The sequence below is a fragment of the Eupeodes corollae genome, chromosome 2, assembly GCF_945859685.1.
Source record: "Eupeodes corollae chromosome 2, idEupCoro1.1, whole genome shotgun sequence".
Classification (NCBI taxonomy): Eukaryota; Metazoa; Arthropoda; class Insecta; order Diptera; family Syrphidae; genus Eupeodes; species Eupeodes corollae.
This window is the reverse complement of record NC_079148.1, coordinates 118901932-118923143: the sequence shown is the minus strand read 5'-3', so window position 1 is coordinate 118923143 and position 21212 is coordinate 118901932. Positions and strand designations below refer to the sequence as shown.

The 21212-nt window shown below is 32.4% G+C and overlaps 1 protein-coding gene across 2 annotated transcripts in view; it reads left to right on the top strand.

Moving 5' to 3' along the window:
• LOC129947930 (EGFR adapter protein) overlaps positions 1 to 21212 on the top strand; it is a 110300-nt gene that overhangs the window by 81566 nt on the left and 7522 nt on the right. For both annotated transcript variants that reach the window (XM_056058700.1, XM_056058699.1), the window contains exons 2-4: positions 12743 to 13093; positions 13151 to 13424; positions 13723 to 13828. In XM_056058700.1, coding sequence (XP_055914675.1) covers positions 13327 to 13424; positions 13723 to 13828 — 204 coding nt within the window. In that variant the 5' untranslated portion in view covers positions 12743 to 13093; positions 13151 to 13326. The remainder of the gene's footprint in view (positions 1 to 12742; positions 13094 to 13150; positions 13425 to 13722; positions 13829 to 21212) is intronic.

Below are 21212 nucleotides of genomic sequence, written 5' to 3'. Positions count from 1 at the left end.
ACTTTTTTCGACTTCTCTACCATCGTAATATCATGTTTGATTAAAATCTCGAGTTCGAAATTTTGCACGAATGCAAAACTTGCCATATAGTTCCTATATGTCGCAAGTAAAAAAGTGCAAATTTCGGTTAACAATAAATATTTTATGAACCAATAACTCTAGAGACTTGAATTAAATTTTGTATTATACAAAATTGTAACGTGACAAGCATATTTTTGAAAAAAAATCCAATTAACGATTTTTTATAAATAAAAAAAAAAAAACTGAAAAACAATGTATTGTCACGTCGAATAATCTAAGAACTAAAGATGATTCACCCGCCAAAAAAATTTGAGAAACCAATTTTATCTTATAAAAAATATTTTTTCAACATTCGATACAGTTTTGAGAAAAATCAAGCTGACAGTTTTTTTACAAAACAAAAAACATTACTAAATCTTGGTAAAAATTTACTTTCGATTCAGATATCTTTTTAAAACTTAAAAATATTGTCTTGAAACTAATTTTATCTCAAAGAAAATATTGTTTTCAAAATATAGTAATTTGTTTTATAAAAATCCAACAGTCAGTTTTTCATAAAAAAAAATAAAATCAACAAAAAAATAGTACGCAAAATTTGGTAAACTTTGATGTTTGGTTCCTGATATCTCTCAAATTAAATTCAATCATCCAATTCGTAAAAAAAAAAACTACTGAATATCGAAAACAATATTTTCTGAGAAATAAAAAAGTTTCAAGACAATATTTTTAGTTTTGTTTTTTGTCAGGTTTTTATTTTTTGTAAAATATTGTCTATTTGATTTTTCTGAAAATTTTACTGAAAACAATATTTTTAGAAGATAGAAGTAGTTTAAAGCTAATATCTCAAAGTTTTGAAAAGATATTTGAGTGGAAAATCAATTTTTACCAACTTTTGCTAAATTTTCTTTATTTTTTTTTATTTTTTGTAAGAAAACTGTCAGTTCGATTTTTCTAAAAATTTTACCAAATATTGAAAACAATATTTCTTATAACATAAAATAAGTTTGAAGTCAAGTTTTTGAAAAGATATTTGAGGCGAAAATGTATTTTTACCAACTTTTGTTGAATTTTCTTTAAAGTTTTTATTTTTTTGTACGAAAACTGTCAATTAGATTTTTCTCAAAATTTTACTAAATGTTGAAAACAATATTTAAATTAGTTTAAAGATAATATCTTAAAGTTTTGAAATGATATTTGAGTCGAAAATCAATTTTTTCAACTTTTATGAATTTGTTTTGTTTGGATTTTTATTTTTTGTAAAAAAAACTATCAAATCAATTTGTTTCAAAATTTTACCAAATGTTGAAAACAATATTTCTTATAAGTTAAAATTAAATGAAAGCCATAACCTTAAGTTTTAGAAAAGATATTTGAGTCGAAAATGAATTTTTATCAACTTTTGTTGAATTTTCTGTTAGTTTTATATTTTTTGTAAAAAACTACTATTTTGAGTTTTTTCAAAATTTTACCGAGTGTTGACAACAATATGTTTTAAAAAATAAAAGTAGTTAAAAACCAATATCTCCAAGTTTTGAAAAGATATTTGAGTCGAAAAGCAATTTTTACCAACTTTGAGTAATGATTTTTTTAGAGTTTTATTTTTTACACGTCAATTCAATTTTTTTCAAAATTTTACCAGATGTTAAAAACCTTATTTTTCGTTGCATAAAATTGTTTTAAAGATAAAATCATTTCGTATTTGTAAAATTTTCGAGTAACCCATTGTTCTTTCTTCAGTTTTTTTGATTTATAAAAAAAACGCTAATTGGATTAAAAAAAAAACACTTAATTGGTATCACGTTACAATTTATTATATAAAATCTTATTCAAGTCTCTAGCGTTTTTGGTTCATGAGATATTTAGGGTTAACCAAATTATTCATCTTTTCTTAAACTGCTATGGCATAAAAACCACCAACGCAATTTTCTTGAGAGCCCTTTCTGCATCTTTTTGCCTTAACAAAATTTATTTGAAGTCGATATCTCTTCTGGTTCTTGAGCTATGGACAACGGAAAAAACGTAGCGAACGTACGGGCGTACGAACTTACGTTCACACGTACGCACAGACATCTTTCTAAAAATCTTTTAATTCGACTCTAGGGACCTTGAAACGTCGAGAAATGTCAAAATTTTCGATTTTTCAAATCGGACCTATTACAATAACCTCCAATGGGAAGTTAATAAGTTAGCAATACAAAAATATTTGTTATGCCTCTAAAAGTTGGAAACATTGGAAAAACGTACAAGAAGTAAAATTATTAAACATTTGATAAAATAAATTATGTCGAAATATGAGAGTTCATCTTCAGATCTAAAATGAATCCATAGTATTTTGTATGTTGAACAGCACTACGAGATTAATTTGGTGTATAGTTTCAAATTATTTATTTTTCATATCATATTTTGCAGGAAATGTAAAATTTTATTAAATTAATCTTGATTTTTGCCGAAATCCAAAAAAAAAAAAAACATTATAATTAGTTTCCAAACTACGTCAAAAAATTCAAACAACAACAAGAATTACCCTTTGATAGAATGTATAATTCAATCTTATATCTCTGTGTCTTCACCCTAATCATTAAGTTTTAGTCAAAAATGCACCTAAAGCCTTTGATCGTAGAACAAAATTCCTTTCAATTAAATCTTAATCTTACTTTGAAATTGTCACACTTAACATAAGAAATAAAATATATACTAGGGACGCAAAATCTTTGATACTATTCGTATATTATAAGCTCTATAGGCTTCATAAAATTCTATAATTCTCTTTTCTTTTGCTCCGTCAACTGTAAAGAAAAATAATTCCCCTCAAAGTAGAAAAATCAAAATTATATCACCAGGATTTTGTAATTTTACCATAAATAACACTTTACATATTTTTCTTAGTTTAAAACTTTCGCTTTGAATTATGCTGACCGGGTCATTCTTTGAATAGCCTTCTTCTAGAATGACCTATATAGTAAATGTATTTCTGTATTTTTATGAATAATCATGATTCATATTCCTGCTTGCTTTCCCCTGTTTTGCAACTCAATGAATAGATACATTTTATTTTTTTATTCAGTGAAATTTTAATTAAGACATCATACCTTATTCCGAGTCTTAACAGTGAAACTTATTTAAGCAAACAAAAAAAAGTTAAATAAAATAATTTGAATCCGCTAAATCACAAGACATTCCTCTCCCTCAAATTAAGCCTTAATAGCTGACACAGAAAGTCATTCTATAGCATCTAACTCAGCGGGATATTCAAGCGACTCTTATTAACGTTAACCTCATCATCGCCCATTTGAATGAAATTAAAGAAAATGTAAAGTGTCATCAAGAGTTGTCCTCTATACCTCTATAGGTAAAGGTAGACGTAGGACCTAACATACATATATACCATCACCTGTATCCGTAGCATGTTCTGGAGACCACGCGATTCATTTGCCACAACAAAAACAATTAAATTACAAATTCAAATTATGCTTTCATTATCCAAAATGATACGAGTAGGAATATTAGAACGCCAAAGATGAACAGTCATGGGCAAAATTATTCTGACAGTTTTGATGTTTGCTGACACAAAAACCTTCCTCTTTTCAAATGTTCTAAAAAGCTTTAAGTAACCATGGTGTAAAACTCGAAGTGTAAATAAAATGGACGTACCGAAGCCTGTAAGGACGATCAGGGGAACATCATAGTAAAAAAGCAGTCTATGTTGAGAATATGGAAAGACAACTTCTCCAAATTATATAACGGCGATGACGAACCGAATTTCGCTGTAAGGGAGTTAGAACCACTTAACCTAGACAACGCAGATCAACAATTCCGCCCACCGACCTTGACGAAGTGAAGATAGCTATAACTTAACTGAAGCCAACAAAGTTACTGGGCCTGACGGCATCGCTGCCGACCTATTTAAAGCAGCAGGCGATGACTTGGTACGGAGCATGCAAAAGCCCGATACATAAAAAAGGAGATGCTCTAAATTATGCCAACTATAGAGGCATCAGTCTCCTTAACATTGCATATAAGATCCTTTCTGCTGTATTATGTGAACGTCTGAAGCCATTCGTCAACAACCTGATAGGTCCTTATCTGTGTGGCTTCGGACCAGGAAATATCCACTATCGACCAAATATTCACACTACGGCAGATCTTGGAAAAAACCCAGGAGCTTCAAATCAATACTCACCATCTCTTTATCGATTGTAAAGCCGCGTTCGACAGCATCCATAGGGAAGAGCTCTACAGAGCAATGTCTAGTTTTGGCATCCCTGTCAAACTTATCCGTTTGTGCAGAATGACGATGGAGAATGCGCGCTGCTCTTTCAAGGTCGGAAAAGATCTCACCGATGCATTTGATGTCAAAAAAGGTTTTAAACAAAGAGATGCACTGTCATGCGACTTCTTTAATATCGTTCTGGAAAGAATTGTGCAAAACTCAACCGTCAACACTAGAGGAACAATCTTTCAAAGGTCCATCCAATTACTCGGATGCGCAGATGATATTAACATAATTGGAAGATCAAAGCGTGATGTAAGTGGAGCGTTTTTGAGCATTGCGACGGAAGCGAAGAAGATGGGTTTAGTGGTCAATGAGGGCAAGACCAAGTATATGCTGTCATCAAAAAAGGACATTGAACGACGACGTCTTGAACAAAACGTCACCATGGACAGCTATAACTTTGAGGTAGTTAAGAATTTTGTCTACCTAGGCACCGCTATTAATACAGACATCGACACCAGCGCTGAAATCAAACGAAGAATAACTCCTGCAAATAGCTGCTTCCTTCTACTTAGAAGGCAATCGACTAGTAAAGTTTTTTCTCGAGCATCTTAAATCACAATTTATAAGACACTCTTCATCCCGGTTCTTATTTATGGCGCTGAGGCCTGGACCCTGTCAAAGAAAGATGAGAGCGTCTAAGGCTGTTTCGAGAGAAAAATTCTTCGGATGAAATTTGGTCCCGTATGCACAGATGGAGAATGGAGTAGAAGATATAACGACAAACTTTACGGGTTGTACAGCGACACTGACCTAGTTCACAGAATTAAAGTCCAACGGCTTAGATGGCTTGGTCATATAGAGCGAATGGACATCAACGCTCCAGCTCGGAAGGTCTTCGAATCCAATCCCACAGAACAGTGCAGTAGAGGAAGACCGCGACTCAGGTGGCGCACCCAGGTCTGTGAAGACCGCAACCAACTTGGCGTGCGAAAGTGGAGACAGCTAGCTAGGGACCGAGCTGCCTGGAGACGCAAGTTGGTTGAGGCTTAGGTCCGTCCCGGACTGTAACGCTACCTTAAGACAGTAAGTAAATAAAATATATTTCCAATAGCAGGTTTAATTTTTGATAACCCGCTGATGGAGTAACTGTTACCTTTGAAGATGTCATAAAGCACAGTTTGACAAGTAAACTAACGTTAATTTTACACGCTTCTACAATGTACAATTAAAAACATTTTTCAATTACAGAATGCAGTCTTACAAGAAAATGTGTAAGCCTGAATGTAAAGTAAGTTTCTTGGTGAATTTCGAATGTGTTTGAATAATTTTACCATCGACTGTTTTATAAATTTGGCCTATTTCACAACAACACCCCATTCATTCAGGTCTGACGCCAAGCCTCCTATACTCTTGTTCGCCGCAGGACAAGCTTTCCTTTTTCTTGTTGCACTATCAAAACAAACTGCCATGTGACAGGTAGTTAGTTATCAAGCAACCAACCCAAAGAGAGAGGGAGAAACAGAACATTAACAAAAGACGTTTTAGGACGATGATGATGATGATGATGGTGATGACGAGGATGAAAATGATGGTTATGATGATGAGGGGGTGCAGGGAATGAGAGTTAGTGTTTCAAAATAAGAAACACAAAATACTAACTACACTAACTACTACTCTATACCTACATAAACATATTTATGTGTATAACCATAACAAACGTCGAAAACATCCTTAAGGGCGAAAAATTTAAATTGCTTCTTTGTCCTTGACTTGCTCTATACTCTCATGTGCACCTCAGATTTTGCTGACTCTGTTACGCAAAAGCTCAAAGCACATATAAAACCAGCTTCACCATCATCATAGGATCCATCAGTACCTTATACTATACATACCTACCTAAAGACTTTACCTAAAAATTTTTGAAACGTGTCAACAATGTTATAGAAGGATGAAGAGAAGGTGAAGATCCTTCAGGGTAGAGTTTTTTGTGTTTCGTATTATACAAGATGGATAAAAGCTAAAAAAAAGTTGGTAGGTAGGGTTGTTGTTAATGGCAGCCAGCAGTGAGAGTATAGTGTGGGAAAATGTTAGCAATTATATTCGAGGATGATAATTCACCCAAGTACTCTATTCTATAGCTCCTAACACACTTGAGTTGACATAGTTTTTCAAGAAAACACAATCAACAAAAAAAAAACTACGAAAAAAGAGGTTAAATTAAAACTTCGACTACTTAAGGCAAGGACTTTTCAGCCAATTGTGTTTTAGTTGTGTTTTTTTTTTTTAAAAAAACGTCTTAAAGAAAATTTATGCTTTAGGAGGGTGATTTTTTTTAAAGGATTTTTTGTTTCCATTTGTTCCAGTTTTTTTTTTTGTGACGAAACTACATAAATGTTCTCATGGAATAATTAATTATAATTTCATGAAGAAATTAAACAATTCAGAATTAAATATTCCGGTCTCTTAGCTATTATTTTAGCTGGAATTTAATACTTAGGTGTTGTTGATGGGAAGTGGGTAGTGTTTTAAGGTTTTGAATTGAAGTGCTTTGTATTTTTTTTTTAATCAACCCACTTTTTGAGTTTTCCTCTTAACCTTTTTTTCTTTTGCCAACTTTAAGTCATGTTTTCAAATTGAGGCTGGGACGCACCCACACTGATAACTTCCCATCCCGTATGTTGATTTGTCTTGCTTAAAAGTTTGTAGGTTTTTGTGTTGGGTTAAAAAGTTGTCTGTTGAATTATTCTTAAACATTTTAAAATTACCAAAACCATTTTTTATATCAAGAAATAGTTTAGTTTAAAAATCTAGTTTTATTATTATTAATTACCTTTATTTTTTCAACATATAAGGTACAGAGTTTAAAAATAAAAGATTTACAAGCATGGCTTAAAAGCCATCTGCCGATTATATCTAAAATTATTACATTAAAATTTACATTTATACATTTATAAAGAAACAGTAAGAAAATTGAAAATGAAAAAGTGTAGAGTATTTCAACATTAAATATAATTTTGCCAGTAAACATAGACATATTTTAATAAAATATCATTTGAGTTTACGACTTTATTTTAATCAGATCTAATTAAAACTAATAGAAATTAATATAAATATATTACAAAAGTTACATTTTTAAAATTTAAAAGATTTATGAATTAATTGATTAAAGAGTAATGGAAGATTAAGGGATTCAACATTAACTTAAAGATGGGCATTTAGTTTAGCTAAAACAAAATAATAGATTGATTCTAAAAGAGATTCACGTAAGTATTTCTGTAAGCGATAGCTTCAGTAACAAACCGGGTAAGAACTTTCCAACCACACTCACCATTTAGAATTGAGTAACTCTCTTTTGTAAAAAGAAAGCTTTTCCTGAAGTATAAACGTCGAATTTCTTGGAGTATTGTACATCTTGCTAGGAAGTGATAAACGTTTTCGATTTGATTAAGGTTGCAAAAATTACAATTATGATTTATATCAACCGTATGAGGTCTGTAATTTAGCTCTAGCCTTTCAGTTCGGATCTTAAATATTAAACTCATCCGTTAATTGTGCATTTTTTTCGAAAATAATTAGCTTCCGCCAAACAATGATTCAGTTTGCTGTATATCTTTCTCGACATGGACTCTTTAGCGCGGTTCAGAGAATTTTGAAATATTTGTTCGTCAATTGCTGAGATGCAGTCATAGAATTCATCCTTCCATGAACCAAAGGCTAAATTCAATGTCGTATTATATTTAGCAGCTAATTCTTGCCAATCTTTGAACGGCGTGTGACAACGCTGAAGTGCAATCATGAGTACTTTTCTTTGAAGATTATTATCACATCTCTTTTAAACTTGGACAATATAGTCTGCATTTGCCTTAAGGCTTTTTAAGAAAATTGGAGGTAGTCCAGATTCGACATATATTGCATAGTTAGGTGTATTTAAAGGGACCTTAAATACACGTTTGAAGAAATATCTTTCCATAACTTCAAAGTCTTCGCATACTTTGTAATCATACACCTCATTAGCATAACAGAGTGAACTTCTAATTGTTGGATACATTTGTTATTAAAAAAAAACTCGACCAAATGCAGTTAATGGCTGATTTCGCAACTGATGTTTTAGCTTTTATATGATGTTTATATTTTGTGTTATTGTAAAACCGTTTTGTTAACTACCTCTATTCTTTAACCATCAAGGTTCCAAGAACGGTAATTTCTGACATTATCATTATGAGATGATGAGATCTAAAAACCATAATCATCGACTTAGATGTATTTATTTGAAATCCCAAGAGTTACAATACTGGTTAATAAAGTTTCTCATATATTCTTAAAAATTTTGTTGATAATTAAACACCTGCTATTTTGAAAAGTAATAGTTTTCTGTTTATTTCATCAAAGGCAACTTTAAAATCTACAAAAAAGCATAGAGATTTAATTTTCTTATCCAAGAAAGTTTTAGCGACATTAGGTTAGGTTAGGTTAGGTTATAGTGGCTGCCCAAGATGGACACGGACACACTTAGGCCAGTTTAATGCCCCATTGTGAAACCACATGAATCTTGAGGCTTCTTCCTAAGCTCAATGGAACCAGCTTGAGTCCCTTACGAAACGTGAGAGGCTGATTATACCGATATGATTTAAATCGTTTAGATCGTTAAAGAAGAATTCTCCTAGGTAATTCTTGCGTTTTCGAGCTAGAGCAGGGCATGTGCAGAGAAGATGAAGAACCGTTTCTTCCTCGTCCATACAGTTTCTGCAAAAGTCATTTGAGAATACGCCTAGTCTCGTGGCGTGCTTTCCTTTTAGACAGTGTCTGGTTATGACACCTATTATCGAGCTTATATGCGATCTACTTAGAGAGAGCAAGCACCTTGAACGTTTTATATCCAGTGTTGGCCAGATGTTTTTTGTGGCTTGACACGTGGAGATATTGTTCCACCTTGTGCCTGCCCTCCTCGCAGCGTCTTGCATTAGCAACAGTTTACAAGTAGCGATTGGTATGCCAGTACTTGCCAAATGTGGTAGGATGGGCTGTACTGTACCGTTCCTGGCGAGTTCATCTGCCTTACAGTTACCTGGAATGTCTCTATGGCCCCGCACTCAGCAAAGGTGAATATTCAACTGTTGCGCCATCTCCATTAAAAATGATCGACAGTTATGGAATGTTATAGAGTTTGTAGAGACAGAGTGCAGAGATTCAATAGCGGCCTGGCTATCAGAGAAAATACGGATATCAGATGTTGATATCACGTTTTCTTTGAGCCAAGACAAGACTTCCTTAATCGCCAAAAGTTCCGCCTGGAACACGCTACAATGATTGGGACGGTGGAATGAGAGACTTAATTTCAGTCGTTCAGAATCTACACCTCCACCAACCCCTTCTTTGGTTTTTGAGCCATCTGTGTAAAAATGGATTGACTCATCCTCCAAGAATGTCCTATCCTCCCAAAAAGATCTGGTAGGTATACAAATTTGCAAGTTTCTGTCGAATTGTAGTTGGGGGACGGTGTAGCCTGTGTGCTTTAACTCATGTTTCAGCTTGAAGGAAAAGGGCTTGTTTATCACAATTGAGGGACGTGGTCAACCTTTTTAGCGACATTAGTTAGAGTAAAAATTTGATCAACTGTAGTGAGGTTAGCTCGAAACCCAGCTTGAAAACAACTTATTTTGTTATTTGTTTCAACATTTAGTTTTGTTAAAGAGAAAACAAACTTTTACTTATTTTAGTTGCATTTCTTAAATTTTTATAAATTGAATGAAATTAATTTGAGAGATATCAATACCCGAACATCAACTTTTACCAAATTTGTACTATTTTTGGTAGATTTAAATGTTTTATAAAAAAACAATTTTTTTGATTTTTGTAAAAAAAAAAATACTGAATATCGAAAACAATATTTTCTGTGAAATAAAAAAAGTTTGAAGACAATATTTTCAATTTTTGAAAAGCTGTTTGAGTCGAAAGTATATTTTTTTACGTTTTTAGTTTTTGTAAAAAACTGTCAATTCAATTTTTCTCAAAATTTTACTGAATGTTGAAAACAATATTTTTCAAAACATAAAAGTAGTTTAAGTTTGAGTCAAATTTTACACACTTATATTAATTTTTTGTTTAGGTTTTTATTTTTTGTAAAAAATAACACCCAATTCGATTTTTCTCAAAATTTGCCCGAATGTTAAAAATAATATTTCTCATAAGTTAAAATGAGTTGGAAGCCATAATCTCAAATTTTGAAAAGATATTTGAGTCGAAAATACATTTTTAACAACTTTGAGTAATTTTTATTTAGGTTTTTATTTTTTATTCTTGAGTATGGACGACGAAAAAAACGTTGCGAACGTATGCACGTGCAAAAGTATGTACAAACGCACGCATAGACATCTTTCTTAAGATGGTTTCTTCGGCCGCAGGGACCTCGACAAGTCGAGAAATGTCAAAATTTTCAAATAGAAAAATCGGACCCATTACAATAACTTCCTATGGAAAGTTAACTAGAAAAATTTCGGGCTTTAATCTTAATCCAATCAGAACAAGTTGGGCTAAAACGTCTGTAGAGCGTCACTATTTTTTCCTTCATTTTCTTAAGCCCGATTAAATAGTTTCACTATTTAAGATCGATAACAATAGCAAGACGAGACTGATTTATTTCAATTTTGAAGAAACTAAGGGGAGACTAGCAAACGTCTTGTCTTCAAATTCAATACTTCAAAAAGGCCAATGACTTCTTGTTAATTTCCCATAGGAAGTTATTGTAATGGGTCCGTTTTGTCAAATTGAAAATTTTGACATTTCTCCGTACGTTCTCGACGTTTTTTTCGTCGTCCATAGCTCAAGAACCGGAAGAGATATCGATTTCAAATAAATTTTGTTATACAGATAATAAGGCAGAAAGATGCAGAAAGGGCTCTCAAGAAAATTGAGTGGGTGGTTTTTTAACCATAGCACTTTGAAAAAAAAGGTGAACATTTGAGTTAATCCTAAATATCTTACAAACCAAAAACGCTAGAGACTTGAATTAAATTTTATATAATATATTGTAACGTGATACCAAACAAGTATATTTTTTGAAAAAAATCAATATAACGGTTTTTTCTATAAATCAATAAAACTGAAAAAAAAAATTTGTCACCTCCAAAATTTTACGACTGAAATATGATTTCATCTCTAAAACAATTTTGTGCAACGAAGAATAATGTTTTTGACGTCTGATAAAATTTTGAGAAAAATGGAATTGACAGTTTTTTTATAAAATAAAAATCTAAAAAAAAAACATTACTCAAAGTTGGTAAAAATTGAATATAGATTCAAATATCTTTTCAAAAACTTGAAATTTAGGCTTCAGACTTATTTTATCTTGTAAGAAATATTTTTTTCAACATTCTCAAAAATCGAATTGACAGTTTTTTTTACAAAAAATTAAAAACCTAAAAAAAATCAACAAAAGTTGGTAAAAATTGATTTTCGACTTCAATATCTTTTTATAAATTGGAAATATTGCCTTCAAAATAATTTTATCTTATAAGAAATATTGTTTTCAACATTCGATACAATTTTGAAAAAAAAAATCGAATAGACAGTTTATTTACAAAAAATAAAACTCTAAAAAAAACGATGCTAAAACTTGGTAAAAATTTACTTTCGACTCAAATAGCTTTTCAAAAATTAAAAATATTGGCTTCAAACTTATTTTATTTCACAGAAAATATTGTTTTCGATATTCAGTAATTTTTATTTAAAAATCCAACAGTCCGTTTTTTTATAAAAAATTAAATCTAAAAGAAATAGTACGCAAATTTGATAAAAATTGATACGAGTACATATAGACAAACTTTTAAGCAAGACGAATCGACAGACGTCAGTGTGGGTCGCATCCCAGCCTCTTTGTTTTTTTTTCGAAATGAGCCTCAAATATTTGTTTTGGCTCTAAAAACGACTTATTAACATAGCTGTGTAGCCAGATGTGAGCCTCATAATTAAAGACTATAGAAGAGTTATAAACTTGTGTTGTTCTTGAGATAGTTTTTCTTTGATAATTTAAAAAATATACTGTAATAAAAATAAACACAATTAATCAGTATGACAAAACACCTGTATACTTTGAACTGCATTCAAATATTATTATAGACTTGATACATGAAATAATTTGTAAGTGCCTTGTTCATATTAGCAATAATTTCTAATTTTAAGAAAGATCTTTGGGCCTCGGAGCGTATACGTAATATTGATATTGTTGTCCTTTTATATACCTACGTCCTACACACTGATTTCAAATCTTACACACTGTATACATTGTCTGATAATTAATTTTCATAAAATCCTTTTTTAGTATCTTCTATTTTCTACCTCGCTGTGCTTCCTTTAAATCCAATTCTTTGCCTAAATTTAATTTTCCTTGCCTTGTTTTATTTTCAATGACTTACATTTTCAATAAATAACTTATCTTAATTAAAATCCACCTACACTACATTTCATTAATTTAATTTTTCTTCTTCTTCTTTTTATCGACTTTTCCAGGAATAGTGATGCATCCATTTTGCAATAATTGCATCCTCTGGCACCAACATAAATTCGAATTTGAAAATCATCTAATGGCTAAAATTAATGTCCGAAGAAAAAACTAAACGAAAATAAATAAATAAGGAAACCGGATTGAGCGAGAAGAGAGTGCAAAACAAAAGAACAAACTTTTCCGTTCATTCTTTAGAGATATCATCAGGCAATTGTCGCCTTAAACGGGAATTGATTTAGGAATTCGTTTCCAATCCTCTGACCCATCAACCCACGCCACACCCCCAGCAAATGAAAGGACGAACGCAAAACAAAGAAACACACACATATACAAAAATAAGAAGAACTCATCTTGAGGTAAACTTTTCCATAACATCCCATGATTTATTCATTGGAACTTATTTTCCTCCACAGGACAATAATTTATAAGGCGCCTTTCAAGTGAACAAAGTCAGAGAATAAGAAGAAAAAAAAAGGATACCTAAAGAAAAAGAAAAATTGAACAACATTCAAGAAGAAAAAAAATTGAAAAAATAACAACAACAACAAAAACAAACAAGAAGGATAACTAGAAAACTAACTATAAAGACATGCAAGACGTTCGGATTCGAGTTGAGCAGCCAACAACACATGGCTCACCCAGCAGCCAACGACGACCAATTCATCTTCTCCCGCAAATAAGTTTATCGTAAGTTATACCCTTTTTTCTATGTACCTACTACAATCCTGCCTGATATAGTTTGTTGTCCTTGCAAGGTTTTTACCTATAGATAAAGATGTGAATGTATGTGTGTGTTTGTTTTGTGTCTGTTTGCCTTATCAATCTAAATTGAGTGTCTTGCAAATTATTTATCAATCATGAAAAGTTTCTTCAATTTATTTTTCTTATTATTGTTATAAGGTCCTTCTTTTCCTTCGTTTATCTTTTTGTTTTTAATGTTAGCTTTATTTATGATTTATATCTTACAATTTCATATTGTTTACAGTTGCAATGATAACGATCCCCACATACCACGCTCTCCTAGTTCTGAGGAGGATAATTCACCAACGGAAATGAATAACTGTAGACGATTAGTTGATAAACCGCCATTGGTAAGTTGTTGATGAGGATTTTATTTTATTTTTTCTTTTTCTCTATAAAGGAAGATGAGTTTTTTTTCCTGGTCGGTTGGTTTTTTAATCTTCTTGATTTATAACAATGGATTTATCGTTGGATCTGAAATTAAATTCTAAACAAAAAATACAACTTCTTATCTCATTGCGTTTTTATATTAACTTATAACAAATCTATAAAATTCCTTAATACATTTAATCCTGGAAAATTGTTGTTTAGTATTTTCTTTGTTTGTAGTGATATTTTCAATAATTTCTGATATTTTCACAAATTTCTTCCATTTAAAATCATTAAACAAGCTACACTCTTTATAAACTTTCAGGACTCGAAGTCATTCAAACGTCTCATTGGCAATAATTTGCAGATTCTAGAAAAAAAGTTTCAAATGTTAATCAAACATTGAGCCTCATGTTAAGTTAACGGTTGAAAATTTTAGCGATTTTATTGAACTTTCTGATACTAAGTTTCTAAAGAAAGATTTAACGAAACCAAGTTTTACGGAAAAACAGAAGTTTGTTCTGAAGTCAGAGCTGTAACTTTAAAGGACGAATACCCGTACAAATTCCGGATACTAGGATCTGAAACAATTTAGTACCCGGTACAAAAAAACTGATACTGTTCGTTTTCAAGTACCAACCAATACTATAGTACCTGGTTACTTTGGAAGTATTGCAGTCGAAATATGCTTCAGAATCTGATAACTCTGATTGAAGTTTGCTTAAAAGCGTTCTTTTCCCACGAAAGAAAATATGAATGAAACTAAGTGAAAAGAAACAAAAGTAATTAAGCATGGAAATTTATAATATAAAGCAGGGCATTTACTTATGGTGGTGCTACTGTCCTGTGTGGAAAAGGGCATCACCCAAAAAACTTCTCCATCTTGCCAGTTTCCAGTTTTGCGCTCCAAGTTGGGTGAGGTCACTTTCCACTTGTGCACGCCACCTGATCCGCGGTCTTAATCTACTGCGCTGTGCTGTGGATGTGGATTCGAAGACTTTCCGGGCCGGAGCATTGCGCCCAAAGTGACCCAGCTATCTTAGTCGTTGAACTTTTACCCTTCTGGCAAAGTCTACGTAGCTGTACAGCCCGTACAGCTCGTCGTTCCATCTTTTCCTCCACTCCCTTTCCATGCATACGTGACCGTAGATCACACAAAGAACTTTTCTCTCGAAACGACCCAAGGTGCTTTTATCCGCTTTTGTTATAGTCCGTACTTTTGCATAAAGCAGGACAGAGAGTCTTATACAGTGACACTTTGGTCGATCGATAGAGGGATTTGCCCCTAAATTGCTTTCTTGGCCCAAAGAATCAACCGCTAGCAAGAGTTATTCTTCGTTTGATTTTAGTCAAACCTTTTTTGACATCCAAAGGTTCTGTTAAGCTGTTTCCAACCTTTATAAAGCAGTATGAATCCTCCATGGTCATTCTGCTCAACTAGACATGGCTCTATACAGCCCTGTAGATGCTGCCATATGAGGCCTTGAAATCAATGAAAAGATGGTTGGTGTCGATTTAATGTTCTTGGGTTTTTTCAGATCTGCCGTAATGTGAATATTTGATCGACGTGGACTTTCCTGGTCTAAAACTACAATGATAAGGATACGGCAGAGAAGATTTTGTAAGCGATTTTGACACTGAAAGCTGTTCTCTGCCTGGATATTTGACAAAAAGCTAGTTTCGTATCTCCGTGAATCAAAATAAGTCACTTTACATTACACTTTCAACTTTTCTGACGAACTACAATTTTATCTCAGTAGCTTCGTCAACAAACAAATTGCGTCGTCTAGAAATCGGGAGATATTTTCGAGAAGTCAAGGCATCCATAAAATATAAAAGTTTAGTAACGATTTTTAAGACATCATTGCATATTTATTCTTTTAAAACTTAAGCTCTGAACATCGTTTCGGTCAACGGTTATGCCCTTCAAGACATGTGTTAACAGTCTTATTACCGATGTCAATTGGACGCATCAGGGTGGTTTTTGGACTGTTTGGACTCTTTATGTGGGAAACCTTGAAAGGCCAAAGTTATGCCAACAAATCAACAAAGGATTAAGAACTCAAGACAAATATCATTCAAGTAATCCATGTCCAGCTATAGTGCGAAGTGATCAATAAGGTCTTAAAAAATTAGTTTGGTATCACTGAAACCCATTTTTACTCTCCCAAAGCGTTAAATTTGTTGCGCATAGAACATAAAAGAGTCTGACAACTTATGACGCTCCAAATTTATCTAGTCTATAGTACTCCATTCGGTTTATGCTATTAAATGTTTGACTTGACAATTTTTCAGTATCTTCAAAAAATAAAGACTCTAAGGGCCACACACTTCAAAAGGGACTATTTTCATTAACCTCAATTCATTATCAAGCCTCTTTCAAGCATTTTTCCAGACTTTTTGTGGCAGGAATCACAATTACTTTTCAATTCCTTCAATTCATTTTTACTATTTTCTTACATTTTGACCCCACTTACACTGTCCCATGCAACTTCATCCATCTATCACCACTTCAAAACAAGTTTTGAATGCCAAAAATGGTCTTCCTTGTTCTTCAGCAAATATTGACGTTGTCTTCTAGACAGTTTCTTATAATGACAAACTCTTGTCCATCCACTCTCCAGTCGCCCACTATAGTCCTAAGCAGCTAGGCAGACTATTTCAAATTGTTTCCTTAAACAAACACTATAAAAGACCACTTTGCTGTCGACTTTCTTTTAGAACAAACTGTCCCTCTCCCCCCAAAACCATTCCTATTGTGGTTTGATATTCAAAATTTATTATCCAAACAAAAGTCATAGAAGAGAGGCGAACCAAACAAAAAGGCAGATGACAAACAAAAATAAAAAGCAGGAATAAAAAAGATAAAAAAGGATTCCTTAATGGTCGAAACCAATCCAAAAATAGAAAACCCTGAAGGTCTAGGTCTGCAGATGGTTAAGGAGCTTACCAAATGCAAAAATAAAAAAAAAGCAGACTTTGATGGTCATGGCTGTACGACCATGGACGTAGTCGGAGGTATACGGCAATAGTACGGATGTTCTATAGTTTGGTTATATCTCGATTTGTGTCCTTCTTCCCTCCTTTTCACCGAATCCTTATATTTCGAGGAGGCTTGTTGGGAGGGATGCCCATATCCTTATTCCGAATGAATCTATTTCTCGTTGTCGGCATTGTTTCCCACAATTACACGACAGTGCGGTATTTCCATTTTCAACACATTTGCTGTGGAGAGCCAGAGCTCTGAATGGATGAAGATAGAGAGAGGAAAGAGGGACCTATGGAAAAGGAGCGCTTGCCATCAACCCCACAGAAAAGATGCGGTAGGTGGTAACTGTCTGAGTGCGGGTTGGCAATGGCAATGACTGCTAAGTTAGGTGTTGGAGAGTCCTTTTTTTCCAAAAAGCATTCCTTCCAGCCTCCACACTCTGCTCCCCCGCCTTAACAACGACGATATGGTTGCGCATTGTGTCCCTGTTTTGTGTGTTTCTATCGTTCTTTGAACTTTTGTGCAGTCACAACACAATACGATGACTAAACAATACAAAACAAGGGACAGGATTCGAAGAAAGGCTTCCCAGACAAGAATGCGAAAACACATTTGTCAACTCTATGCTCAACTCTACCTTTATCTGCCATGACGTGCATTCCTTTTCCGCACTTCTTTTGTGACGCTTTGTCCTATTCCCCCACCCCTGACGCCTTCAATGCTATCTTCCCGAATCGCAGCTCCTTTATTCGTGTCCTTGTCTCTGGTTAGATTGTATATGACATTCTAAAGACCTAACCTATAGGCATCTCTAGCTCGCCTATCTATATGCAGATCGCTAGGTTGGGTATGAGATGGGTTTGGGTGAGAAGAATATAGGGATTCCTTTCCGACGCAGAAGCTCCATTGTGTCTCGTCTCAGGGATGCCAAATATTTATGTGTCACAAAGTCAGTAGTAAAAGTTAGGACAAAGCCAAGTGGGCCCATATCAGCTGCAGAGGGAATACGGAGAAGTCGAGGACACGGACTGAAACAGGAACTGACTGAGAGAGTAAAGTTGTAGGAGTATCTCTACCCTCTTGTAGTTGTTCGTTCTTAGTATAGTTTTGCATTTCCTTTCCACGAAAAACAAAAAAGCAAAAAAAGGATACGAAAATAAGGATGTTAGAGTTGAGTTGAGAATGAATACATACCTTCTAGATTGGTTTGGTTTTGGTATAGTAGAGGTACTTCTCCAAAGGATGATGATTAAAAACAGATGTTGGAGGGAAAATGTTGAACGTTAAAATGTTGAAAGTTAAAAGTTGAAAGTTTATTGCTTGGCGTTTTCTCGGTGATTTGTTAGATTTGTTATACAGCGAGAAGGACGCAAAATACTTGAATTTGCATTTACCTCTCGTCCTAACTACATATATATGAAGTTCGCAATGGCAAAGCGGCAACGACAACGGCAAGACATACCAACTCTCGACAGTTAACATCAGACGACATAGAAAGAGGAGGACTACGACTTCGACTTCGACTGTATGGCCATTTGGCTTCATTTAGAACTATTTTGAATTTGGGTTGTTTGAAAATAGGATGGATTGAGGGAGGATTGTGTCGGTGGTGTTCTTGGTGTGTGCCAATGAAGAGTATATATTTTGAAAGAATAAGTTGTTCTGCTTGTTGACTTGAGATTTTAGAATATGGACAAGAGATTTTCCTTGGAACTTCTACATTTTAAGTTAGAAACCATCTGTCTTCCTTTTCGTTTTTCTTTCTTTTTTCTGTTATTTTGTTTGAGGAGAGTTAATAACAATTCAATTTCGTTTTTGGGAACATTTGTTTCAAGTTAATCAGTGAAGCAATTCTTTAAGAGAGTGAGTGATAAATTTACGAGAATAGCTCGCTTTAAGGGAAAAGCTTAGTAGAAGGAGAGTTTTTGTTTTAAATGAAAGGATTTTGGGGAAATTAATGGCTCTAAATGGTTTTGTTTCAACATATTTATAGAATATAAAAACATATATATTTTCCGGAAAAATTTAAGAGGATTTCTCAATCATTGAGCAATTTCTGGTATTTAGAAAATTGCTCTTGAAGGCTTTAAATTGCATGTGCTTATTGGGTAATATTTTATATACATTAAATGCCGATTAGATGGAAGATGTTTGTATTTGATCAATAAATATCAATACTGTAAGAACATCATGATAAATGTACAGACATTTTATACGAGCTGTTTACAATAATATTTAACTATTAACTTTTTGGAACTTGCTCAAAATGTCAAACCAAATTAAATCTTACCTTGAGAAAGACCAATTCTGCTAAGAAAGGAGGTGCTAAATTGAATTAAGATTCCAACAGTTTTTTAAATATGCCATTTTTAAGATCTAAGACACATTAGTTTAGATTGTTTTTTGGTGCATTTAACGCAGACATTTAAGAAATTGTCTTGCAACGTAGCTTCTGTTCAAAAATAATATATACTCTTCCTGTTTAAATTTCTATTTATTCCAGGAACGCTACAAACATCCAAAAACCCAGAAAATGATTAAGATCTAATATGAAGAATTTTTAGACTGACGTAGTAGAATTCAATTTTCGTTATTCTACTATTACTATCGTCTGCGAAGAGCTTAAGGTTTTCCTGTTGGGTTAAGAAAGTTATCAGTTGAATTATTCTTAAATATTTTTAAATTACCAACAATATTTTTCATATAAAGAAATAGTTTAGTTTGAAAATTTAGTTTTGTTAAATAGATTTTTAGTCGAAAACACATTTTTACAAATTATAGTAGCATTTCTAAAATTTGTTCAAATTGGATGAATGAGATCAATTTGAGAGATATCAAGAAGCAAATATGAATTTTTACGAAATTTGGGTACTATTTTTTGAAGATTTTATTTTTTGATGAAAATACAGACTCTTGATTTTTATAAAAAAAAACTACTGAATATAGAAAACAATATTTTCTGTGAAATAAAAAAAGTTTGAAGACAATATTTTTAATTTTTGAAAAGCTTTTTAATTCGAAAGTAATTTTTACCAAGTTTTAGTATTATTGTGTTTTTAGTTTTTTTTTTTTGTAAAAACACTGTTAATTAGATTTGTTTCAAAATATTACTAATTGTTGACAATATTTTATTTTAAAAGGTAAAGTACTTTAAAGCCAATATCTCAAGGTTTTGAAAAGATATTTGAGTGTAAAATCAATTTTTAACAACTTTTATAATTTTTTTTTTTGGTTTTTATTTTTTGTACGAAAGCTTTCAATTCGATTTTTCTCAAAATGATTCCAAAAATGTTGAAAACAATATTTATAATAAGTAAAAATTAGTTGGAAGCCATAATACTAAGTGTTTGAAGAGATATTTGAGTCGAAAATCAATTTTTACCAACTTTGAATAATGTTTTTTTTAGGTTTTTATTTTTATAAAAAAAATTGTCATTTGATTTTTCTCAAAATTTCAAAATCACTTTTTTTTCAAACTGCTATGGTAAAAAAACCACCAACGCAATTTTCTTGAAAGCATGTATAATAAAATTTATTTGAAATCGATATCTCTTCTGGTTCTTGAGCTACGGACAACGAAAAAAAGTCGCGAAAGTACGCACGTGCAGACATACAAACCTACGAATGTACGTACACACGCACGCACAGACATCTTTCTAAAAATCTTTTATTTCGACTCTAGGGACTTAGAAACGTCGAGAAATGAAAATTTTCAATTTGATAAATCGGAACTATTACAATAATTTTCTATGGGAAGTTAAAAATAAAATGCAGGACTGGGTCGCTATTGCTTATGTATTCCAAAAAGTCTATTTAAAAATATTTATTACATTTTAAGATTTAAAAATGTGTCCTCAAACAAAGTTTTTCTCAAAAATTTAAATACCATTTTTTTTCTCAAAAAACCTAGATTAACTAATATTTTTTGTTGGAAATCAATAGAGCGTTTTTTAAACAACTTTAACATATATAATTTTTAAAATTTGCTTTAAAAATATTTTTGTTATTCAGTTGTTTAGTTCTTATAACTATACATTTTACATGGTGACCCCTTTTTGAGATATCGAGTTTATCAATCAATAGAGTTTTAAAAATAAAAAAATGACATTCTTGAGAAAACATACAAATTATGAAAAATAACTGTTTTATGAAGAGTATTCTTCTGAATCAATGCCGAAATATGTTTTTCTTGTAGCCAAATTAAAAAAAAAATTAGAAAGTTTAAAAAATATGTATCGGTTAATTTTTGAAAAAAAATCTAATTTTCGATGTTTAACCAAAAAAAATCGTATAAGGTTTGCTGCCCTATTAAAAAAATTATTAAAAAATAAAAACACCTTACGCTTATCGGCTTCATACTTTGAAATATGGGGGCC